General features: G+C 37.8%; 1 protein-coding gene across 1 annotated transcript in view; it reads right to left on the reverse strand.

The window, feature by feature from the left end:
• LOC126328907 (cytoplasmic dynein 2 heavy chain 1) overlaps positions 1-26,281 on the reverse strand; it is a 906,666-nt gene that overhangs the window by 103,975 nt on the left and 776,410 nt on the right. The window contains exons 64-65 of the mRNA XM_049996078.1: positions 22,821-22,940; positions 282-486 (exon numbers count right to left, since the gene is read on the reverse strand). Coding sequence (XP_049852035.1) covers positions 282-486; positions 22,821-22,940 — 325 coding nt within the window. The remainder of the gene's footprint in view (positions 1-281; positions 487-22,820; positions 22,941-26,281) is intronic.

The raw sequence follows: 26,281 nt of genomic DNA on the forward strand, positions 1-26,281 counted from the left end.
ACCTGGCAAAAACAGTACCAAATTTGGCAGAAAATTATAGGAAATGTGGCAAAAAAGACCACAAACTTGGTAAAAATACACCGAATTCGATAAAAAGAAAGCACACAGAATTTGGCAAATAACTAATAAAAAATTGGGCAAAGGTATTAACTAATTTGCAAAAATAGTAACAAATCTGGCAAAAAATAAGACTGAGTGTGGCAAAAAATAACACCAAATTTGGATATAAAATAAAACAACGTTTTTCCTGCTCCTATATATTCTTGATAGTTAGTACTCACCTAAGACTTGTAATGTAAATAGAGACATAGCTGAAAGTAATCTGTCTGGGCGCAGAGCTTGCATAACAAGGACTCGCTGGAAAGGTGAAATTTTCTTCACTATTTTTGAAGGTAAGTTCGTTTCACACTCGATACTGTGGTAATATGCAGACCACAAAGCATGATCCTCCAAATGCAATTCTTCCCAAAACTTTGGTAGTACAGTCTAAAGAATAAAGATGTATTACAATTTTATGGAAATGTTCTTTACAAAAATATTCATAAAGCACAAAAGTAAATGCAGCAAAAGTATTACATTAGGAGCTGATGAAAGGCATCACATGGAAATGATGTACACAGTTACCAGCATTTAGCTCCCATCAAGTACAAATAATCTCTCCAGCATTTAGCTCCCATCAAGTACAAATAATCTGTGTAATTTACTATAACAAACCAACATATGTGCTGAATGGATGTCTTTCCTCATTGATCACCACATATTTTCCTTCAATATGTCTCTTTCATTATACTGAATACCTAATGGTACTAACTTTAAAGGGTAAGGTTATCATTTTTCTGCCACAGCAGATGTGACAGCTACTATGTTGAAGCCCAGCTACCGTGAGAGTTACTTACTGTTAACCACGTGATAAAAATTACAGCATTATTTTGTAACAGACTTGTGCCCTGAACTGGTGCATGTCAGTCATGTCAGTAGTGGATAGGGAGGTGGGTGTCACAGAGATAGATAGATAGATAGATAGATAGATAGATAGATAGATATAGAGAGAGAGAGAGAGAGAGAGAGAGAGAGAGAGAGAGAGAGAGAGAGAGAAGGGTTACCTGAAATTTATCACACCATATAGTGGTTGTCTACACATTTTAAAATTTTTGTTACCAACATTCAGAGAGAGAGAAAAAGAGAGAGAAGGGTTACCTGAAATTTATCACACCAGATAGTGGTTGTCTACACATTTTAAAATTTTTGTTACCAACATTCACCTTCAAGCCATTATCAAAAAGCAAGCAGGCTGTAAGCCATAACACATGAATCTGAGCCTCTAGCCATAGAAATACATTATTTATAATGATTATTCACGTGAAACACAATTCAAAAACTCACTGAGATATATTCACATAAATAATTTTACACTGAGATGAAATACTGGATCCAATGTTAGCAAAGTACTCTACAATATGCACTCTTAAGAGTGAAGGAACTGTTGTCTGTATACAGTGATACAGTAAACCAGAGGCTTTGTACTCACCAGTGTTCATTATTTTCAGCCTGGAAGTGTCAGCTATGATAGGACACAAAATCGAGACTTTCCAACAATGTGAGTAATCTCAGCCTGGAAGTGTCAGCTACGATAGGACACAAAATGGAGTCTTTCCAGCAATGTGTGTAATTGACGACAGAAAATTATTGTTGGCAATAACATGCCAGTTGATATACTGGAGTTATTCCTGATTTCCTGCACAAAATAATCTTCAACCTCCTTGGGATACCTCTCCTTTTCAGTTACAACACTAGACACTCACTTGTCTGAAATCTGGATACTGAACAGTTTGGGAACTTTTTAGCTATATCTGTGATCTACAACAGATGGCGATTACAAATTAAGAGGATCAATATGAGGTGTGTGTGTTACACAATATGTGAAACATTATGAATAAAATGGTAAGGAATAGGAGACAGGCTTAACCATGCTCAATACTGTTGCAGACACAATACAATTGCGTGTGCCACTCCTATAAGAAGTTTAGATCAATTGTTTTTATTCTGCCCACATTTTTTTTCATGTTATTGACGTACTCATTACTGTGACATATTAAACTGGGGATGCAAGGGAAAAATAGAGAGTATTTAAAGAACAGTTACAGTCAGTACTCAATTTGTTGGATGCATAATTTGAAAACCACTGGAATAAATGTGCCACCAAAATCTTTGATCACTTACCCAATGTATAAAAAGTCTGATAAATACCAAAGTTAAATCTGAAAACAAACTGAAAACGTTTCTCCTTGACAAATCCTTCTTTATGGTAGAAGACTTTATAATTTTGAAATGTGTGAAAGGTGATGGATATGCATTTTGAACTCACAAAAGCAGACATTCAGGGGAAGAAGAGAGAGAGAGAGAGAGAGAGAGAGAGAGAGAGAGAGAGAGAGAGAGAGAGAGAGAGAGAGAATGCATTTGATCAACGTATAGCCACATTTAAGTATGAATGTGTACTGTGAAATTAAAATTGATTTGTTCCACATCATTATGATTAATTGCAGAAATGACTTACAGTAGACAGAACTAACAAACTGACATAAGAATGAAAGTGTGGCAGTAGCACCTGTACTGCTAGAATTGTATTGGCACAACTGTTCTGCTTTGTTTTATGTATGGCATATTATATATACTGAGTAGTTCATACCAATAATAGATATGTAATAATGTCAACATTGTACATTGCACACTTTTACTTGGCCCCTCTGTGATCATTGGAAGTCAGCTGACTTCATGCTGTCTGGAGTTTTTGCTTGTTGCCAACCTCAGCTACATAACAGAACTGTGCATTATAATAGTAAGTAACCATTGTGAATATAGCATCGATTCACGTACGGCATTGTGAGTAGTGATTGTAAATATTATTTACAGAACTGAGCAAAGAGGATGTACCTGGTCCTTCTAGTGACTCACTGTCAACTTTTGTGTCACACCTGCAATGCAATAATCCATTACATGTTTCTTTCTTTTATAAGCTATAAGCTGGGTGTTCTGAGAGAAGGAGACAGGGCATGTCTCAGCAGGAAATATGCTACAATCTGATAACAATATTCTGCTTCCTCCACTCAGGGGCCAAGTAAGACTGCACGATCATTAAGTGCTCAGGGCCTCCAATGCAGTGTATGGATTCAGTTACCATAGTTGGTAGCAGTATGGGACTGGAAGAGTCTATACATACTTCAGTGTAACTAAGTTACAAAAAATCATACACCTCAAGATTTGCATTTGAAGGCAGTACAGTGAAAGGATCACCAACACAACATGATGGGTAAACATGATGCATTCTCGTCGTCACTTACAACTATACTAATTTCTTTTTCACATTTACTGAGTAGCAGTGTGCCTAATACAAACATTAAGAGTTTTGCGGAATTTACATCCCTGAGTCAAAGGATCCTGATAACTTGTACAGGGAGTGGTCTATGAGGTATTATTTTACTTTCATGTTGCAGTAGAACAGAAAACTTCATTCTCATGGCTTGATAGGCAGCAAAATTATTTATACTTCTTCTACTGTGGTTGTGAACTGCATAGTTCATCATAAATTCACTATTGTCATCATTTTCTACTGCCAGAATCACTAGATCAGTGATGAAGTTTCTAACAGATGGTCTGTTAACAACTTTATACAATACTCTAATCACATATTTCTGTACACTAAATACTTCTTTAACCATAGCTCCATTGCCCCAGAAGTTTATCCCATGTGAAGATTTCTAAGCAGAACTGATCTTCTAAGGTAACTTATCCATGTGCTGCTGCCACTTTAATTTGTTATTTACATGGATAATCAAGAACTTCACACATGGAGTCTCATCCAATGTGTGCACATTGATCTCTGTTTCTGGTTGCTATAAGCCATTTTTATTTCCCCTTCCAAATTTGGTCTGAATCCTCTCACATAATGTTTTGTAACAAAACTGAATCCAGGAGATCTTATATCACATTTTCAGTAGAAAAGCCTTTAAGGAAATCAAACTGAGTAGATGTTAGTAGGTTATTCTTAGGAAGTTCAATATTATGTTGTTAACTGTCTTCTCAAACATTTTTGATAACATGGAAAGGAAGGTGATGGGTCTATGACTTAAGGCCATTTTCTAATTTCCATTTTTATAAATAGGTGTTACTTTACTTCAGCCACTATGCAAAAGATAAGACTGCTACTCAGCATACACTTCACATATTAAGCTGCAGGGAGGAACAACAAAAATATTATTACACACTAACTTTTTGGTCAAAGCCTCTTCATAAAAGAAAGGAAAACACACACACACACACACACACACACACACACACACACACACATATATATATATATATATATATATATATATATATATATATATATATATATATATATGCACACTCAAACAAGCAGGCACACCTCACACTCACATGACTGCTATCTTCAGTCGCTTTTGCTGGACTGCAACTGTTGCATTGAACTAAAGCAGCAATCTGTGGTGGGACAGGGAAGGGGGATGGATAGTAGAGAATGGGTGGGGAAGGAGAAGAGTGTTCTTTAGTGGAGCATGCAGGGACTACTATAGACGGTGGCACAACAATGTTTTCACAGCACTGGAAGGTTGTGGGGACAGGGAGGGGGTAGCGGAATGTGAGAGAAGGAGACAGGGGAAAAGACTGGTGAGTGCATTGGCAGAGAGCAAGCACAATGAGGGTGAGGGAACATCAACTGGCAGGAGGTTATAGGACAGGGGGCACAAACTGGTGGAGGGTGTGGGGACAGTAAGTTATTGTAGGATGAGGCAAAGGTAATTTCAGGAGCAGAGAATGTGTTGTAAAGATAGCTCTCATCTGTGCAGTTCACAAAAATTGGTGGTGGAGGGAAAGATCCAGAGTGAAGATGTCATTGAAATCAAGTGTGTTATGTTCAGCTGCATGTTTCACCACAGAATGGTCTACTTTAATCTTGGCTGCAGTTTGGCAGTGGCTGGTTGATAGTCACACCAATATAAAAAAACTGTGCAATGATTGCAGCAGAGCCGGTAAATGACATGGCTGATTTCACAAATGGCCTGGCCCCTAATGGGTAGGATAAAACTGTGACAGGACTGGGATAGGAAGTACTGGGTGGGTCTTGTACCTGGGCCTTCTGCAGAATCTACTCTGTAGGAACCAACATGGAGTCCGGAAACAGCGATCGTGTGAGACCCAACTCGCTTTATTTGTTTATGAGACCCAGAAAATATTAGATACAGGCTCCCAGGTTGATGCTATTTTCCTTGACTTCCAGAAGGCTTGATACAGTTCAGCATGTTGTTATCAATGGAGAGACATCTACAGATGTTAAAGTAACCTCTGGTGTGCCACAGGGGACTGTTACAGGACCATTGTTAATCACAATATATATAAATGACCTAGTAGATAGTGTCGGAAGTTCCATGCGGCTTTTCGCGGATGATGCTGTAGTATACAGAGAAGTTGCAGCATTAGAAAATTGTAGCGAAATGCAGGAAGATCTGCAGCGGATAGGCACTTGGTGCAGGGAGGGGCAACTGACCATTAACATAGACAAATGTAATGTATTGCGAATACATAGAAAGAAGGATCCTTTATTGTATGATTATATGATAGCGGAACAAACACTGGTAGCAATTACTTCTGTAAAATATCTGGGAGTATGCATGCGAAATGATTTGAAGTGGAATGATAATATGAAATTAATTGTTGGTAAGGCGGGTGCCAGGTTGAGAGTCATTGGGAGAGTCCTTAGAAAATGTAGGCCATCAACAAAAGAGGTGGCTTACAAAACACTCGTTCGACCTATAATAGAGTATTGCTCTTCAGTGTGGGATCCATACCAGATTGGGTTGACGGAGGAGACAGAGAATATCCAAAGAAGAGCGGCGCGTTTTGTCACAGGGTTATTTGGTAACCGTGATAGCATTACGGAGATGTTTAGCAAACTCAAGTGGCACACTCTGCAAGAGAGGCGCTCTGCATGGCGGTGCAACTTGCTAGCCAGGTTTCAAGAGGGTGCGTTTCTGGATGAGGTATCGAATATATTGCTCCCCCTACTTATACCTCCCGAGGAGATCACGAATATAAAATTGGAGAGATTCGAGTGCGCACAGAGGCTTTCAGACCGTCATTCTTCCCACGAACCATAGGCCACTGGAACAGAAAAAGAAGGTAATGACAGTGGCACGTAAAGTGCCCTCCGCCACACACCGTTGGGTGGCTTGCGGAGTATAAATGTAGATGTAGATGTAGATGTAGATGTAGTGGTACTGGATGATGAAGGGGCCACTACTTTTTAGTTGAGTCTTGGGGGTGATGGGAGGATTGGGGAGGTGTCGGGATATGGCATGGGAGGTGTGTTTGCAGATTAGGACTGGAGAATGGTGCTTGTCTGTGAAGGCATTTGTCAGACCTTCAGCATATTCAGCAAGGGAGTTCTTGTCTCTGCTGATATGCAATGCCTGGGTGGCCATGCTGTATGGGAGGGCCGGCCGGTGTGGCCAAGCAGTTCTAGGTGCTTCAGTCTGGAACCACGCGACCGCTACGGTCGCAGGTTCGAACTCTGCCTTGGACATGGATGTGTGTGATGTCCTTAGGTTATTTAGGTTCAAGTAGTTGTACGTTCTAGGGGACTGATGACCTCAGATGTTAAGTCCCATAGTGCTCAGAGCGATTTGAACATTTTTTTTGGTATGGGAGGCATTTTTTGATGAGGTAAGGATGGAAACTGTCAAAATGCAGGTATTATTGGTGGTTGGTGTGTTTTAATGTTGGACTAGAGGTATGTCCGGAAACATCAATGTCCAGGGAGGTGGCATGCTGGGTTATAGAGGACCATGTGAAGCAGATGGGAGAGAAGGTGTTGAGGTTGTGAGGGAATGAGGACAGGGTGTCTTGACCCAGAGTCTTGAAGATATCAGCAGTGCTCTGGCTCACCAACTGTTTAAAAAGGTAAGTTGAGGGGGAGAGGGTGGGGGTGGAGTGGCGAGGGGCACTACCAAGTTAGCACAAAGTTTTGGTAGTTGGATCAAAACACCTAAGAACTGCTGATTTTCAGTGACCTAATACTTAATGACTTTGTTTGCTTTCTATATAGATGACCTGGTAAAATTCATGTCTCGTGATGGGGTATGAATGCCTGTCTTCAGGACAATTGTTTAAAGCTGTTGATCATGGAGTAGCACAAAAGTTAGCACAGATCAAACTGAACTCATAAATTTGCACTGTGTAAGCACTCATCTCAGTTTATATCATGATGCAATAGGGATTATCTTTGACTAGCAAAATTTTGTGAATCAAGACAAATCCAATTGCAATCAAAAGTTCGCATTACAAAACAACATATTTTATTTTGTGCAAATACAAGCTGAAAATAAGTAAATACTGAAGAAGATTTTGCTAACACAAAAAACTGAAAAGCTCCAACATTTCTGAAGTTCAAAATAATATTTCTGACCCGTAAGGTTAGGTTACTGTCCATGCAAGCAATGAGTGCAGATAATAACTGACCTCATGACAATTCTTAGAGGTGACTCATAATTAATGTAATTAGGTAAAAGGCATTTAAAAGACAGTTAGTGTCATAGTAAGGAACAGAAATTAGAACTATTTCCAGTGACCAGAGGGCAGTCAATAACAACACTGTGCTCATTGTTGGGCACCATGCCAACATGAACCAAGCATCTCCATCCCAGATGGTTACCAGTTCCTCTTAGAACCTGCTGAGGAAATAGCACTGAGATATTCTTGATCTAACCTAGCCACTTGCTCGCTGCTTGATTTCTTGCTGTCAATATTCCCTACCATGATTTTTTTCTCTAGATTTTCTCTATTTCTTCTCACAATATTGGCAAAGAACTGGAGAATTTTTGGTTGACATGAGGAAAATGGGACCTCGAGATACTGAGTTGCTCAATAATGGACACTTCTGTTCTTTCAGTTCATTTTATACACAGCATTCTGGACCAGCACCAAACCTCAAATGCACCAATACACTGCTTGTCCATGTTTCATAACTGTAAAAGAGGATGGCAAACATGAGTGTTTCAGTATGTAGGACCTATGTGGTGTTCATTATTGCCATCACTGCTTTGTTCTGGCAGACCTCGGTGAGCTTCTTCACATCCACTCATGCTAGCATGATCTGTCTTCTCATTTCATTTTAACAGCTTCCTGTGTTACAGATGGTTGACGCAGAATAGATGAAAGAGTGCATGACTTCCAGTTCCACTAACTGACCTGTGCCTTGAACCTGTGCTTCTCAATTAGTTGCCATGACTTTGGATTTTATGAGACTATTCTGATATATATAATGTATTAAAGAGATGAATACACTAAGCAGATTCAGAAGGATGTAGGTTGCATTAGGTACTGGGAGATGAAGAATCTTGCACAGGATGGAGTAGCACGGAGAGCTGCGTCAAACCAGTCTCTGGACTGAAGACTACAACAACAAAAGCATGATGGATTAATATCATTTACTATCGCTAGTAGCTCAGCAAGTTCATTGTAGCTGCTGGCTAAAAGCATGGTGTCAACAGCAAATCAAAGGTTGTTAAAAGTTCTACCACCAATTAAGATGCCTTTAGTCCAACTATCAAGAGTATTTCTAATAACATGTTGCACACAGATGGTGTACCAATTTGTGTGTGTGTGGGGGGGGGGGGGGGATAGAATACAAACAAAGATTACATTATTAGTTGTAACAGGCGTAAGACATGCTTTTCTGGTACTGCAAATTTTTCTAGACTTTTCCTGAGACAAACTCATGCTGCAGTGTTCTTTTTCGGCAAGCCAGTGGGAATTTTCCTTTTGTGAGAACATGCTGATTTGAAATTTTAGATTCGCATATTGTACTGTTCACGTTACTTCTGCATAATCTTTCACTGATTGTATCAGCACTCATATGTACTGTGAAATTTTAAACATTTGTGACTGTCACAATATACCCATACTGTAGGCTAAACTTGTGTGTGCTCTTTTAAAATTTTTGAGAACAGTAGGCCTATCCTTATTTCACTGTACAATTGGTTGAGAAATGGGGTATTGGGGAATTTTCAGATGCTTAAAAAACTATATTTTCGTAAGTTATTGGTATGAGTGTTTTTAGATAACTTATTTTGTAGCAAATCAGCATTTATGATTCACAGTTACTGCCAAAGAACAGGTCACGCTGAATATCTATGTATATCAACGCAAATAAACATCCAGTTTCATCTTTTTTTTTTTAAGTTACCACTGTCCCATGCATAATCAGTTTGTAGTAAATTGGCATTTGTGATTTAGTTATTGTAGCAGATATTGTGTTACAATTAGTTTTCTCTTACAGAGGAGTTTATATTATCTACATTTATCATAAATTAACCTCAAAAAGTTTTAGAAAAATTAGTAATTTTTTCTAACTATCAGTTTAATAAGTCACAGCTGCAAAATTCTAACGTGAATTCTTTACAGACGAATGGAAAAACTGATAGAAGCCGTCCTTGGGGAAGATCAGTTTGGATTCCATAGAAATGTTGGAACATGTGAGGCAATACTGACCCTACGACATATCTTAGAAGAAAGATTAAGGAAAGGCAAACCAATGTTTCTAGCATTTGTAGACTTAGAGAAAGCTTTTGACAATGTTGATTGGAATACTCTTTCAAATTCTGAAGGTGGTAGGGGTAAAATACAGAGAGCGAAAGCCTATTTACAATTTGTACAGAAACCAGATGGCAGTTATAAGAGTCGAGGGGTATGAAAGGGAAGCAGTGGTTGGGAAAGGAGTGAGACAGGGTTGTAGCCTATCCCCAATGTTATTCAATCTGTATATTGAGCAAGCAATAAAGGAAACAAAAGAAAAGTTTGGAGTACGTATTAAAATCCATGGAGAAGAAATAAAAACTTTGAGGTTCGCCGATGACATTGTAATTCTGTCAGAGACAGCAAAGGACTTGGAAGAGCAGCTGAACGGAATGGACAGTGTCTTGAAAGGAGGGCATAAGATGAACGTCACCAAAAGCAAAACGAGGATAATGGAATGTAGTTGAATTAAGTCGGGTGATGCTGAGGGAATTAGATTAGGAAATGACACACTTAAAGTAGTAAAGGAGTTTTGCTATTTGGGGAGCAAACTAACTGATGATGGTCAAAGTAGAGAGGATATAAAATGTAGACTGGCAATGGAAAGAAAAGGGTTTCTGAAGAAGAGAAATTTGTTAACATCGAGTCTAGATTAAGTGTCAAGAAGTCATTTCTGAAAGTATTAGTGTGGAGTGTAGCCATGAATGGAAGTGAAACGTGGATGATAAATAGTTTAGACAAGAAGAGAATAGAAGCTTTCGAAATTTGGTGCTACAGAAGAATGCTGAAGATTAGATGGGTTGATCACATGACTAATGAGGAGGTATTGAATAGAATTGGGGAGAAGAGGAGCTTGTGGCACAACTTGACTAGAAGAAGGGACCGGTTGGCAGGACATGTTCTAAGACATCGAGGGATCACCAATTTAGTATTGGAGGGTAGTGTAAAGGGTAAAAATCGTAGAGGGAGACCAAAAGATGCGTACATTAAACAGATTCAGAAGGATGTAGATTGCAGTAGGTACTGGGAGATGAAGAAGCTTGCACAGGATAGAGTAGCATGGAAAGCTGCATCAAACCAGTCTCAGGACTGAAGACCACAACAACAACAGTAATTCTTTGCTGCGGAATTTTCTATTACTTTAATGGAAATATCATTTGTATATTTGCTTAACTTCTTATAGGGAATTAATACTTTTTCAGCTAAACAGATATAAAAGATAATCAGAAGGCTCAGTTTAAATTTATTCGTTCATTCTGTTGTAATACATTGCAGCATCCAAAAGCAGACTCACAATGAATGCTGTTCTTTAACATTGGATAAGTTGGTTGAATTTTGTAAGCTGCTGAAAATCATCTCAACTACTGTTAAATGATTGGCTGATTGACAGCTGCTGCAGATCAGTGTGTTGGAAAATCTCCAGTACTATCCTCTCCTGGAGATCTCGTTTCCTCTGCAGAGAGTACAGGATCTGTCATTACTCACCCATTTGACCGCAAGTGGTGTTTCGGTGGTATATCTAGGCGTCCTGTACAGTGTAGACAGGTAACAAGGAGGACTCAGGGTGTTGTAAGGTTCCCCAAGTTGAGTAGCTGTCTTTCACTGAAACTGAGACTGAGCCAGTAGGACCCACTTCCCCTGTTTTGGGAAAACCTGTTTTGTCTAGTGGCAAGAAGAGGCAAATGAAAAAGGGTAGGGGTCTACTAATCATCATCAGTTCATATGAATGATGGATGATGGTACCCCTTAGGGAACTGGCAGCAAGGGATAGGAGAGGACACCAGCTGCACTCAGTGTGTATGCCTGGGAGCCTCATTAAACATGTTGATGAAGCTATCCCAGCAACCACTGAGGGACCAGGATGCAACCAACTGCAGACTGTAGCAAAAATTGGAACAAATAATGCCTGTTGTCAGGCTCTGAGCTCACACTTGGATCATTCCACAAATGGTAGAGTAGGTTCGGAAAACCAGTCTTGTGCATGGAATTTCAACGAAGCTCACATTATCCCCAGAACTGATTGTGGCAAAATCGTTTTGAGTCAATTGGAAGGACTGAACCAGAGATGTCAAAAGTTCTGTGACAAACTAGGCTGTGAATTCCTGGTCTTGAACCACAGGGTTCAGAACTGTAGGGTGCCCTAAATGGCTCAGGTTGCACTCAACATCAGAGCCAGGGCACTGACAGTTTGTGGATTGTGGAGTGTACACAGTTAGGCAACTCTCCTTCCAATCCAGATAACAACAGTTGTGGGAAACCCAGAAGTATCAGTGTAAGATTCAAAGAAATGCCTCCTACAGGTGAGAGCAATACAATCCTAGTGGTTAACTGCCAAAGCATTCACAAAAAAGTGACAGAGTTTGAAGCACTCTGGTGAAACAGTGAAGTTCACATAGTACTAATGACATTAGTGAGATTATTGGGGAAAATTTACCGTTACACTTAAATGCTAGACTTATGGGAAATGGAAGTAGTGTACTTTTCATAGTAGAAAAGAAATTCAAATCCACTGAAATAGAAATTGGAGTTGGATTTGAGAATGTTTGGGCATAAAATGATAATTTGATCCTTCTATAGCTCACCAGATTCATCTAAAGATGTAACATAAAACTTCAGAGAAAACCTCGGTTCACTTGTACATAAGTTCCCCAATCATATTGCAGTCATCCAACAATTCATTTGGAAAATTACAGTTCTGTTAGTGGTGTGTGTGATAAGACATCCTGTGAAACTTAACTAAATGCCTTCACTGAAAACTTCCCAGATCAGATAACTGTGAATGAACTCATGATGGAAATATATTGGATGTAATGGGAACAAATAGATCTGACCTCTTCGTGGATGTCCGCATCAAAACAGGTGTCAGTGACCATGATCCAGTTGTGCCAACCATGATTACAAAAACACAAAGAACAGCTAAAACGAGAAGAGAGATCTTTATGGTCAGTAAACTAGATAAAAAAATCAGTAGTGTCACACCTCAATTAGGAACTTGAAACTTTCAGCACAGGGCAGGATCATGTAGAGGATCTCTGGATGCTGAGAAACAGCTGAAATTGTTGAAACTGAACAAAGCTCCAGGCCCTGATGGAATCCTGTCATATTCTACACTGAACCTTTGGCTGAGTTAGCCCCTTTCTAACTATAATCTAACATAAATCCCTTGAACAGGAAACTGTACCCAATAGTTGGAAGAAAGCACAGGTGACACCCATCTACAAGAGGGACAGTAGAAGTGATCCACAAAACTACTGTCCAATATCTTTGACATTCATTTGTTGTAGAATATTGAAACATGTTCTGAGCTCAAATATAATGAGGTATCTTGAACAGAATGGCCTATATACCGATGAGCATGGATTTCAAAAACACTGATCACGTGAAACCCGACTTGCACTTTTCTCATACGACTTATGAAATCTTTAGACCAAGGAAGACAGGCAGATGCAGTATTTCTTGATTTGTGAAAAGCACTCAGTACCATATCTACAATTTATCATCAAAAGTTTGATCATATAAAGTATCAAGTGAAATTTGTTACTAGACTGAAGACTTTCTGGTAGGGAGAACACAGCATGTTATCTGCGATGGAGAGAGAGTGTCAGATGTAGAAGTAGCTTTGGGTGTGACCCAGGGATGTATGTTGGAACCCTTGCTGCTTATGTTGCACATTAATGACTTGCAGACAATATTATTAGTAATCTCAGACTTTCTGCAGATGATCCAGTTATCTATAATAAAGTATTGTCTGAAAGAAGCTGCATGAATATTCCATCCAATCTTGATAAGATTTCAAAGTGGTGCAAAGATTGACAACTTGTTTTAAATATCCAGAAACATAAAATTGTGCACTTCACAAAACAAAAAACAAAAACATAGTATACTCTGACAATAATATCAGTGAGTCACAGTCAGGATTGGCCAACTCATACAATTATTTGGGTAGGGATTTGGAATCGAACAATTACAAAGGCTCAGTTGTGGGTAAAGCATGTGGTAGACGTCAGTTTATTGGTCGAATGCTGAGAAAGTGCAGTCAGTCTACAAAGGAGATTACTCATGCAACCCATTCTAGAATAGTGCTCAAGTGTGTGGGAACTGTACCAAAGAGGACTAATAGGGGATATTGAACACATACCAAGGAGGGCAGCAGAAATGGACACAAATTTGTTTGACCCATGGGAGAGTGTAACAGTGATGCTGAAGAAACAGAACTGACAGACTCTTGAAGATAGATGTAAACTATCCCAAAAAGTTATACTAACAAAGTTTCAAGAACCAGCTTTAAATGATGACTCTAGGAATATACTACAACCCCTACATATTGCTCACTATGGATTGCGAGAAAAAGATTCGAATAATTACAGCACACACAGAAGCATTCAAGTAATCATTCTTCCCACACTCCATAGAGAATGGAATAGGCAAAAACCCCAATAGCTGGTATAATGGGACATATCCTCTGCCATGCAATTTTTGGTGGTTTGCAAAGTATAGATGTAGATGCAGATGTAGATGTAGAATCCTGTCTGATATCTTTTGATACACTGAAGAAATCAGACATGCCAGCACTCGTCTTCACAGCTACGAGGTGATTACTGTACAGACTTATGATCACTGCTGTCAAGTGTGGTGAGAACCGAACTCTACAAGCACCTGCCACAACTTTTTTCCAGACTACACAGTCAAACGCTTTCCTATTAAAAGAAAAGAAAAAGATCTTCAGAGCTGTATTCCAGCATGAGACCACCGAACCATTCAAATAAGCTCTGTTAGCAATTGGCTGGTAGATATCACTTTGCTGATACACTTATTGGTTCTGTTTATCTATGCATGTGCTGTTGTCATAGCAGTATAAGCACATGTTTAGTAGTTAAAAGTTTTATACAAATTGTGTGTTTCCTGATATTCGAACCTAGACAGAATTTTTTCTAAGTAATGAATGAACACCTCTTAGAAAAATTACCTAGGTTCAAATAGTAGAAACAGCTAGAAGTTCAGATGTAAACACACCAGGGTGAAATACAGGAGAAAATTCAGTCAGTGTTGAAGTTGACGATATGAAGCAGTGTACATAGCAGTGACCAACTCAGTAGAAATATAAGGTCAAGTGCTCATGTTATCAAGTGTTACTTACAATCTTTTCAGAATGAGTGACAAAACAGTGGAAGACAGTGTGCTTGATGTTGGTAAAAAGGGAGCAGAAATCAGTGGGGAAAAGTGATATTTAAAAATGACCCTTGGGAAGACAGTGGATGTAAATCAGAGATAGATTCAACATTTTATGACAGCACAGGTAACATTAAGGTTATTGATGAGTACTGTGATACTAAGGGTGAAGAAAGTAGTTACGATGCAATGGAAAAGGTTAATAGTATACCTGAATTGTATGAAGAAACTCAGTGTATAGAAGAAAAGTCTGGTGGACAGATTAAATTTAAAAAATGGGCAAAAATAATAGCCACCTCAAAAGTGACATTAAAAGGGACATCGGTAATCTAAACTTGAAAATAGATAAAAATAATAGTAAAATGGCCAAAAATAATAGTAAAATTTACAGTTCAAATACAAAATTGGGCACAAATAGTAAGAACCTTAAAACAGAATTTAATAGTAAGGACTTTAAAAAAAAAGAATTTAGTACTGACATTAGTAATTTAAATCCAAATTTGTACAAACAGATAGATTCAGTGAAAGATTGTTTACAGCAAATTAGAAAATGTAAAAGATTGTTTAGAATCAAAATTACATAGTTTTGGTAATGATATTTGCTTCAGCAAAATGAAATTCAAAACCATTGTAATATGCAGATGGAAGTTGACCATGTCAGGCTACTACAGAAGCGGTCAATAAATTCTGGTCTAATGATGATAATCAACTGTTTTCTGATACAAAACAAAAATACAGTATTGATCTTAGTAAAGTGGAGATAATTCAAGAAACTGTTAAAAGTAAATACTGTTATCTTTGATGACTTTGATGTACAGCAAGGGCAAGCAGTGAATGCAATAGTTGACAAAGTCGATAATATTGCACTGGAATGTAAAATTGAGGAAGGCAAGTCATTTGTAATTAATAATGATGTAAAGAAAAATCATTTAATTAAGACTGATGTAAATGAAGCTAAGTTGAAAGTGTGCAGGCGGTAAATGAAGATGTTGAAAAATTTAAGGATATTGTTAATGGAGGATGGAAATCTTGCTTAATTAAAAATAAGGTAAATGAAAGGCATCAAGTAGGATAATCATTAACAAAGATACTTTGTAAACATGATGGATGGCTACATGCGAATGGCCAAATGACATTTCTTTTATACACACACTAGTTGGTACCCAGCATGTTGCTGCCGCAGAAAACATAATTGTGATAATATCATTTGAAATACGAAAGAGTTATCTTATTTAATTAGAAAGAATGATATTTATTTTGTTGTTGATAATGAATACATTTGTTGAAACTGAATGATATATAAAGGAGAAGTGTAAATGATTTCATTTTATTTCGTTGACTTTATTAGTCAAGTGCTTTATGGTTGACAGTATATTTTGTTTCTCCATCTTCAGCAAAACAAATAAATTTCTTTGTTGTCTGACTTGTGAGCACACAATATACAACTGGCCCTGTGAAACACATGGATTTCCTAGTTTTAATCCGCACACCTCAAGTGACCGGCCTTGTGTCTTGTTGATCATTGAGAATGGAAGTCAAATAGGGAACTGCATTTGTTTGAAATCAAATGGCATGGCAGTTCGAACATTGGGAATGCATGGAATGAACATATCTTCTCCTTTTGACATTCCATCAAGAAAAAATGGCCTCAGTGACATTCAGAAATAGTTTCTTCACAGCAAGTTTTGTTCCAATACGTAGTCGGGGTGGATTTATGTTTTGCAAGAGAATAACTGGCACGCTAACTTCGAATGAAGATTTGTGCACATCAGCAAGATTCCAATGAATTTAAAAACTTGAGTGGATAATTAACAATTTCACCTGCATTCATAATGCTGTCAATCGATTTGTAGGTAACAGAATTTGCTCTTGAATTGTGTGGTTGACTGCACCGACATCAGTGATTTTTGCTGCCAAAATAGCACATTTTCAAAGCCATTTATGACAACTTGAGGAAAAAGTTTCTGAATGAGGTGTTTGACGGACAACACAATAAACAAAAGTTCAATGAAAATGAAATACATTTTGTGGTGGCATCAACTGCTAATTTTCCTACACCAATGTTCAATAGTTGTTTTGAAAATTTAGCTGCCAAGACATTGTGCTGCAGATGTACACTCATAATTCTCTTTAATGTGAATTTTTGCACCTCTCCAAAGATGCAATGCTTTAAGGCAAGCATCGAGCTCATTAGCTGGTGTTAATGTAAGTGTCACTGGAAATTTTGTCCAAAGCCACCAGATAATAAAATGAGAAATGGGTATTCATTTGATCATAAATCTTTAAGAGCATGATCACTTGCTCCAAATAATTTCTTATAAGCCATGTTGCATTCGCCCAAGACATGACCTTAAATTTTTTTTAACTTTAGCCATGCCAGATCTTTTGAAATGTTACATGTTGGAGCTTCTGAGAAATGTGTATCCAATGGCAATTTGAGCACTGAATTTGCTGCTCATCCACCATCTAATAATGTAGCCACAATATGTGATGAAGCAAGAGCTAAAGCAATTTCATTTCGAAATCAAATGTGAGTCATTGGTAAACTGGTGAGGAACATTTTTCCAGTGCCACAAGGTGCATCAAGGAAGAACAGACCACCTCTGCCATTTGACATGGCATCTGTAATTGCCTTGAAGACCAATTTTTGTTTTGCACACAAGAGTTGCTCATTAGATTCAACAAATGCATGCAAATCATTGGCACTGTACTGCTGTCCTCCCACTAAATTGCAATCAGAAAGGATAAATGCAGAATGTTCTAGTGCAAACACACCCTAAATGAGTTCTTTGTTGCTGAAAGTTAAGCATATGTCCTCGATTTTGATTAGAGTTTGATTGAAAATATTGTCTGAAACATCGATGGTACTGCCAATGCTAAAGGTATGAACATGGTGCAAAAGGTTTACTCTCAAATCGTCTCTGAATTTTTCCAACAAATCCTTCAGGTTGGATGGCGAACATATCGTCAAAATGTTCCATGCTCTTTCAGATATGGTATGACTCACACTTACAGTATGGAGTGACTGTGTGGGGAAACTCAAACAAACAAGAGACAAAACGAGTGTTCACATTACAAAAAAAGCAATTAGGACCATTTTAAGAAGAAAGACCTCTGAAAATATGCAGAAACTGTTTCAAGAATTTAAATATCTTAACTTTTTCATCGTTGTATATATACAAAACAATAATGTACATCACAAAAGGTAGTGAGGGCTGGATTACAAATGCTAGTGTACACACCCACAACACAAGAAAGAAGAATGAAGTACAGAGCATACCCCACCGACTGGCAATGCTAGAAAAAGGACCCCAGTACTTTGGTATCAGACTACTAAGAAGTCTGCCCAAAACCCTGAAAGATAGTGTACTTCACAATGACTTTCCAAAGAAACTTAAAGACTATCTCATTGAAAAAGAGTTTTACAGTGTTGCACAATACTTATGCCATTAAATTTGTATATATTGTTACTCATTATCAGTAATGTAAAAATGTAAGCTAAAGGTGTAGAAAAATAAGTGATAAGAAGTGTTAACACTTTGACATGTCCTATATTACACGCACATTTACTGTACACAATGTAATCTTACAGGATCAAATAAAATTCAATTCAATTCAACTCATGTGTCACCTACTGTAAGTTAATTACACTATGCCTACAACCTTTGTATAAGTGCAAGCAATAAGTTGACAAAGTTTTATAGCAATGGCAGTACACACAATATAAACAAATGATCAAACAAACAAACATTGGCTTATAAAGAACGAGAAAGAAGGACAAGAAGTTACAGTTAATATACATTATGTGGTGATGAAATGTGCACAGGTCGTGAAAGTGACATTCAGTGTGTAAATAAGACTGTTGTTGGATTCCTTGTACTTAGTAAAAACAAAATTTTAGAATGTGATGGCAATGTGACTAATATGAAGACAATCTTCAATGTGTATGCAATGATTAAGAGAATTATTTTTGTAAACTGTGAAATGTCAAAGATTTTGTTGCTTGAAGTGCTGTATTTGCAACTGATTAAAATGATAAAGTCAGATTTTAAATAATGCTGGAAGTTGGTAGGAGGTTCATTATTTGGCAAATAGTGCCTGCTCATATGGGAGGCTTCTTTTCTTGGTGCACTCACTTAATCAACTATTCTGCCTGTAGTGTAAATAATCATTTTTGTTCTACTGTGCTCATCCCAAATGGGCAGTAATTGTATTTTTCTGTATAAATACACACTAAAGGGCGGAAGCCAACAATATGTTGTATAACAATTTTGCGGAACATCTTGATTTATTTTTGGGTTCAGTAGTAACAATATTTTGTGTGAAACAATGAATCTCTCTCAGCTTAAAGAAATGTAAATACCAAGGTAAGCTAAGAATATGAGAAAATACAAAGCTGCCAGAAAGAATTACTGCAAAGCTAAAGGAAAATGTAAGTATGTGTAAGTGAGGGAACTTTTTTAATATGCAAAAATAAATTGTGTAACTGATAGTTTCTATATAGAATGACACTTTTCACAAGTGTTCCACTTCAGTATAGATACCAAAATGAGAGGCCAGACAAACGTGTGGTTCCTGAAAAGGGGCAACAGCCTTTTCAGTAGTTGCAGGGGCAACAGTCTGTATGATTGACTGATCTGGCCTTGTAACAATAACCAAAACGGCCTTGCTGTGCTGGTACTGCGAACGGCTGAAAGCAAGGGGAAACTACGGCCGTAATCTTTCCCGAGGGCATGCAGCTTTACTGTATGATTAAATGATGATGGCGTCCTCTTGGGTAAAATATTCCAGAGGTAAAATAGTCCCCCATTCGGATCTCCGGGCGGGGACTACTCAAGAGGATTTCGTTATCAGGAGAAAGAAAAGTGGCATTCTACGGATCGGAGCGTGGAATGTCAGATCCCTTAATCAGGCTGGTAGGTTAGGAAATTTAAAAAGGGAAATGGATATGTTAAAGTTAGATATAGTGGGAATTAGTGAAGTGCGGTGGCAGGAAGAACAAGACTTTTGGTCAGCTGACTACAGGGTTATAAACACAAAATCAAATAGGGGTAATGCAGGAGTAGGTTTAATAATGAATAGGAAAATAGAAATGCGGGTAAGCTACTACAAACAGCATAGTGAACGCATTATTGTGGCCAAGATAGATACGAAGCCCACACCTACTACAGTAGTACAAATTTATATGCCAACTAGCTCCGCAGATGACGAAGAAATTGAAGAGATGTATGATGAAATAAAAGAAATTATTCAGATAGTGAATGGAGACGAAAATTTAATAGTCATGGGTGACTGGAATTCGGTAGTAGGATAAGGGAGAGAAGGAAACGTAGTAGGTGCATATGGACTGGGGCAAAGAAATGAAAGAGGAAGCCACCTGGTAGAATTTTGCACAGAGCACAACTTAATCATAGGTAACACTTGGTTCAAGAACCATAAAAGAAGGCTGTATACATGGAAGAAGCCTGGAGATACTGACAGGTTTCAGATAGATTATATAATGGTAAGACAGAGATTTAGGAACCAGGTTTTAAATTGTAAGACATTTCCAGGGGCAGATGTGGACTCTGACCACAATCTATTGTTTATGACCTGTAGATTAAACTAAAGAAACTGCAAAAAGGTGGGAATTTAAGGAGATGGGACCTGGATAAACTAAAAGAACCAGAGGTTGTACAGAGTTTCAGGGAGAGCATAAGGGAGCAATTGACAGGAATGGGGGAAATAAATACGGTAGAAGAAGAATGGGTAGCTTTGAGGGATGAAGTAGTGAAGGCAGCAGAGGATCAAGAAGGTAAAAAGAATAAGGCTAGTAGAAATCCTTGGGTAACAGAAGAAATATTGAATTTAATTGATGAAAGGAGAAAATATAAAAATGCAGTAAATGAAGCAGGCAAAAAGGAATACAGACATCTCAAAAATGAGATCGACAGAAAGTGCAACATGGCTAAGCAGGCACGGCTAGAGGACAAATGTAAGGATGTAGAGGCTTATATCACTAGGGGTAAGATAGATACTGCCTACAGGAAAATTAAAGAGACCTTTGGAGGTAAGAGAACCACTTGTATGAAAATCAAGAGCTCAGATGGAAACCCAGTTCTAAGCAAAGAAGGGAAAGCAGAAAGGTGGAAGGAGTATATAGAGGGTCTATACAAGGGCGATGTACTTGAGGACAATATTATGGAAATGGAAGAGGATGTAGATGAAGATGAAATGGGAGATACGATACTGCGTGAAGAGTTTGACAGTGCACTGAAAGACCTGAGTCGAAACCAGGCCCCCGGAGTAGACAACATTCCATTGGAACTACTGACGGCCTTGGGAGAGCCAGTCCTCACAAAACTCTACCATCTGGTGAGCAAGATGTATGAGACAGGCGAAATACCCTCAGACTTCAAGAAGAATATAATAATTCCAATCCCAAAGAAAGCAGGTGTTGACAGATGTGAAAATTACCGAACTATCAGTTTAATATGTCACAGCTGCAAAATACTAACGCGAATTCTTTACAGACGAATGGAAAAACTAGTAGAAGACAACCTCGTGGAAGACCAGTTTGGATTCCGTAGAAATGTTGGAACATGTGAGGCAATACTGACCCTACGACATATCTTAGAAGAAAGATTAAGGAAAGGCAAACCAATGTTTCTAGCAGTTGTAGACTTAGAGAAAGCTTTTGACAATGTTGACTGGAATACTCTTTCAAATTCTGAAGGTGGTACGGGTAAAATACAGAGAGCGAAAGCCTATTTACAATTTGTACAGAAACCAGATGGCAGTTATAAGGGTCGAGGGACATGAAAGGGAAGCAGTGGTTGGGAAGGGAGTGAGACAGGGTTGCAGTCTCTCCCCGACGTTATTCAATCTGTATATTGAGCAAGCAGTGAAGGAAACAAAAGAAAAATTCGGAGTAGGTATTAAAATCCATGGAGAAGAAATAAAAATGTTGAGGTTCGCCAATGACATTGTAATTCTGTCAGAGACAGCAAAGGACTTGGAAGAGCAGTTGAACGGAATGGATAGTGTCTTGAAAGGAGGATATAAGATGAACATCAACAAAATCAAAACAAGGATAATGGAAGGTAGTCGAATAAAGTCGGGTGATGCTGAGGGAATTTGATTAGGAAATGAGACAATCAAAGTAGTAAAGGAGTTTTGCTATTTGGGGAGCAAAATAACTGATGATAGTCGAAGTAGAGAGGATATAAAAATGTAAACTGGCAATGGCAAGGAAAGCGTTTCTGAAGAAGAGAAATTTGTTAACATTGAGTATAGATTAAAGTGTCAGGAAGTCATTTCTGAAAGTATTTGTATGGAGTGTAGCCATGTATGGAAGTGAAACATGGACGATAACTAGTTTGGACAAGAAGAGAATAGAAGCTTTCGAAATGTGGTGCTACAGAAGAATGCTGAAGATTAGATGGGTAGATCACATAATTAATGAGGAAGTATTGAATAGGATTGAAGAGAAGAGAAGTTTGTGGCACAACTTGACCAGAAGAAGGGATCGGTTGGTAGGACATGTTCTGAAGCATCAAGGGATCACCAATTTAGTATTATAGGGCAGCGTGGAGGGTAAAAATCGTAGAGGGAGCCCAAGAGATGACTACACTAAGCATATTCAGAAGGATATAGGTTGCAGTAGGTACTGGGAGATGAAGAACTTTGGACAGGATAGAGTAGCATGGAGAGCTGCATCAAACCAGTCCCAGGACTGAAGACCACAACAACAACAACCAAAATGATCAGAGCTCTCACACTGTAAATGTCATATTTAAATGACATAATTTAAAAGAAGAAAAAAAAGAAGCATGCACATAGTTGTGCATAACACGGATTCAATGAATGACACGTATAGCTAGCACCACTACATGATTTGATGTTGCAACAGAAACTATTGTTTTTACTTCTGTAACAACCATTTTATGACAGATAAATAAAATCTTTACATTTAAGATCCAATCGCTAACATTTTAAAGGATGTGGCAAAGTAAAGTCAGTTCTAAATTAAAACACAGGATTTGTTAAACTGAAGGAAATAGTAAAATTGTTAAAGAAATGCCCACCTTTATTGTGTAAACATCTATTAACTGTTCCTTACTTATCCAATCTGGCAATTCACCACCAATACTACCAGAGTCTGCTCTCATCACAGACAAATGCTGTCCCAGAAAAACACTCCATTCCTGTAACACATGACAAAAAATGTTATTTCTAATATCAAGCTGGTATGCTGGTGCTCTGCAAGCAGAAATACACTGATATATTTGCAGTTAAGTAATATTTCAGGCCTTGAACAAAAGCAAAGTTGCCCAGCATGACATAAAACAAAAAAGGCTAGACAACTGATACAGGTCAATAAATGTTTCAGTCCAAATGAAAATTGTTTGATTTCTGTTCCAGTATTTCAGAGAAATATTTCTAGAAATGATGTAGCTTCTGCAAAAAATATACATACAATGATGTTGCAATCCAGTACAGAGCATTAAGTCAGTAAAACTGTATGGAAACAAAAAGTACAAAAATAAAAAGTCAGCAGGAATTGATGAAGCTCCAGTATGTGTACTGAAAGTATGCACTCATAGCACACAAGCTTCCTTATCTAATGTAATACATAACGGTCACTAGACACCCTCTGCTGCACACTCCAGTTTTATTATTGGTTGTGTGCCCATAGCATTTTAATATGGGCACGACCACCAGGATGAATGACCACTGCCAAACTGTGAACACGGGCAGAACTGACCACCAAGTCACACAATATGCTTCCCAGCACAGCATGCTTGAGTTCAATGGCTGCTTCATAACCTGTGATATCTAGATCCTTCTCCTCAGAGTCAGTATTTATGAACTACCCAGATGGAAGTTATCCCTGCAGCACATCCTTCACTCCCATAATAATCTTTGCCTCAATCTCAGCTCCCCCACTGCTTGCCAACCTCTACCTATAGTCTCCTCTTTCTCTGTCCTGTCAGACCTTCCCCAGTCACACCTCCACATTTTAATTGTGCACCGCACAAAAAACACAACAATTCTGATTCCCTTGAACTTGCTGCCTCTCCTTCCTGCATTACTATCTCGCAATCCTATTGCCTATGTCTGAGCTACGAGTCACCCCTCTCCAACCACTCCTCACATTTTCTGCCTCTATCTTCCTCCATCCATCCCACCACACTCTGTCTTATAATATTGCCACTCTGAAGAAATCATGAATCATGTATTGCACCCATCTACAGACTACAAACCACAAAAATTAATGTTTGGGCACAAGGAGAAAACTGAATGGGTTAAGTATTTTCCAAAATGTAAGTGTGATGAATTTCCACTGAAAGAAAAAGTGAGAAGAGCTGTCAACATATGCTTCTGATTTCTCAATGTCCACTGGCCACTCATCAAAACCATGTTTTATAATAATAGTACTGACTGCATTCTTTATGGTGTATACTTTTAGATACTTGCAAACTACACTGCACACTGCAACAACATGTATCACTTCTCCTTTAAAAGGAAAATGTCTTCTTCATGAATCGTCTTTACACTGTAAAGCAAGCACTGACATAATGGTATTGCTGATGAAGGATGGAACTTAACCATAAATTCTTTCCTGAGAGTGGAACATGAGATATTTGCACATGATCTGAGTTTCTTCTATGTCTTAGTGATTTAATATGTCTTGCAAATGAAAATTTTGTTTTTGTTTCCAATAGCTTCTATTTCAAACTGTTTTTAACTTGTAACTGACTTTTTATAATATTAATTTGCTTCCACTTACTGGTTCCTGGTATGAAGTAGATTAATAATGTAACAGGTAAGACTATAAAATGCAAGACTGACAAGATTTTGTCAATTGCAACACTTTTAAATAACAGTAGAACATTTATTCCTAGGTACATGACCATGTTGTACCTTTCAACATTTTTGCACATTTGGGAGATTAATTTTCATAACTTCAGGAAAAAACAGCAGCATGCAAAAAGTGAATGCTATTATTTAAAAATGGAATAAGAAGATATATTAAACTTATGACACAGGGCTGGCTAGAACCCAAAGTCCAAAAAGTGTTCCAAGGTATGACACATTCCCCTACATACACATTTTGTGCAGTTTTCTCGTGTTAGTATTGGATCAAGGTAAATGCCAAGAAATATAGTTGAGGTCTCATCACTGCTATTAAGTGCAGACTAAGGAAATTTATTCACAGTTTTAAAATGAATAAATAGCTATACATTTGCCCCAAATACATATTAGACATTTCAGGTTCATCATTTTTTTTTTTTTTTTACTTTAGAGCTTCTGATTCTCTCCCAGCAGTAAAAAAGATAGTGTCATCTACATTTTTATAAACAACAAAGTTTCAGCCACCGAACCTTGTGAAATTCATAATAAGACACTTAGAATGTTTGAACTGTTATTATTAAAATGCATTATTTGCTTTCTGTCACTTGGCTCAGATTTAATCAAAGAGAGTTCTGTGCCTTTACAGACGTAGCAGGAAAGTATTTTTAATAAAATTATATTCAAATGTTTATGTGAGTGGCTAAGCATTAAAAACAAACAGAAGGAAAGTTTATAGATAACAGAGAATAAGATAAACATTGTATTACAGAACACTAGAAATGTATACAGAAAGAAGGCTTTATCATGAGACATCAGAATTGAACTTCATAATATAACAGTGAGGCCTGACACTCTGTATGTCGCTGTAACACTAAAACTAGTGTGAAAAAATAACATAAATAAAATTATAAAAAAAGGAAGAAGACTCCTTAGAGGGTTACTTGTCCCAAGGACAAGAGAAACAGAACACTACAGGCCAAGACTTAACAAAGAAGTCTACAAACACGTAATGAACACAATTCACACAGTGAACTTAAGAATACTGTCATTCTTTAGACGTTTGTCAACAATGTGTGATGACAGGCTGACAAAGCAAATCTTTATTAAAATTATGAAGCTGAAAGAATTACCAGTGCGGTATATATGGAAACTAACTGACCCCAAAGAAGCAAACATCAGCACAGGAATTAATTTATGAACAAAATTCAGTGAGTGGTCTTCAGGATTAACAAGAAAAGAAACATAATAACACCAGACATCTCCATAAGCAGAGACCAAAAAACATTAAACGAATGTGGATGAATAGGAAGAAAACTGAAAAATGAATGCAGCATGAATTGAAATACTTATTTAACATGCTCTGTACGATGGTTTTTAAAATAAATAAGTAAATAAAATTATATGACTGAGAGAATCAAAATCTTTACTAAAGCCCACAGGGGCTGAATGTATTCTCAGATGGCAGAAGAAAGCAATCAGGTGCATGGAGGGGTTAGCACCCAGAGAGTCCTGCAGAAATTATTTTAAATCTCTTGGTGTAATGACAGTGCCAAGCATGTACATATATAACTGTCTAATATATGCCAGAGAAAATCTGAAAAAATTGAACATGAGGTGTGATGTGCATGCACACAGTACAAGAAACCTGCTGGACTTGCGTTCCACCAGACTTTCTGTAGTCCATAATAAC

Source organism: Schistocerca gregaria, chromosome 2, assembly GCF_023897955.1.
Source record: "Schistocerca gregaria isolate iqSchGreg1 chromosome 2, iqSchGreg1.2, whole genome shotgun sequence".
NCBI lineage: Eukaryota > Metazoa > Arthropoda > Insecta > Orthoptera > Acrididae > Schistocerca > Schistocerca gregaria.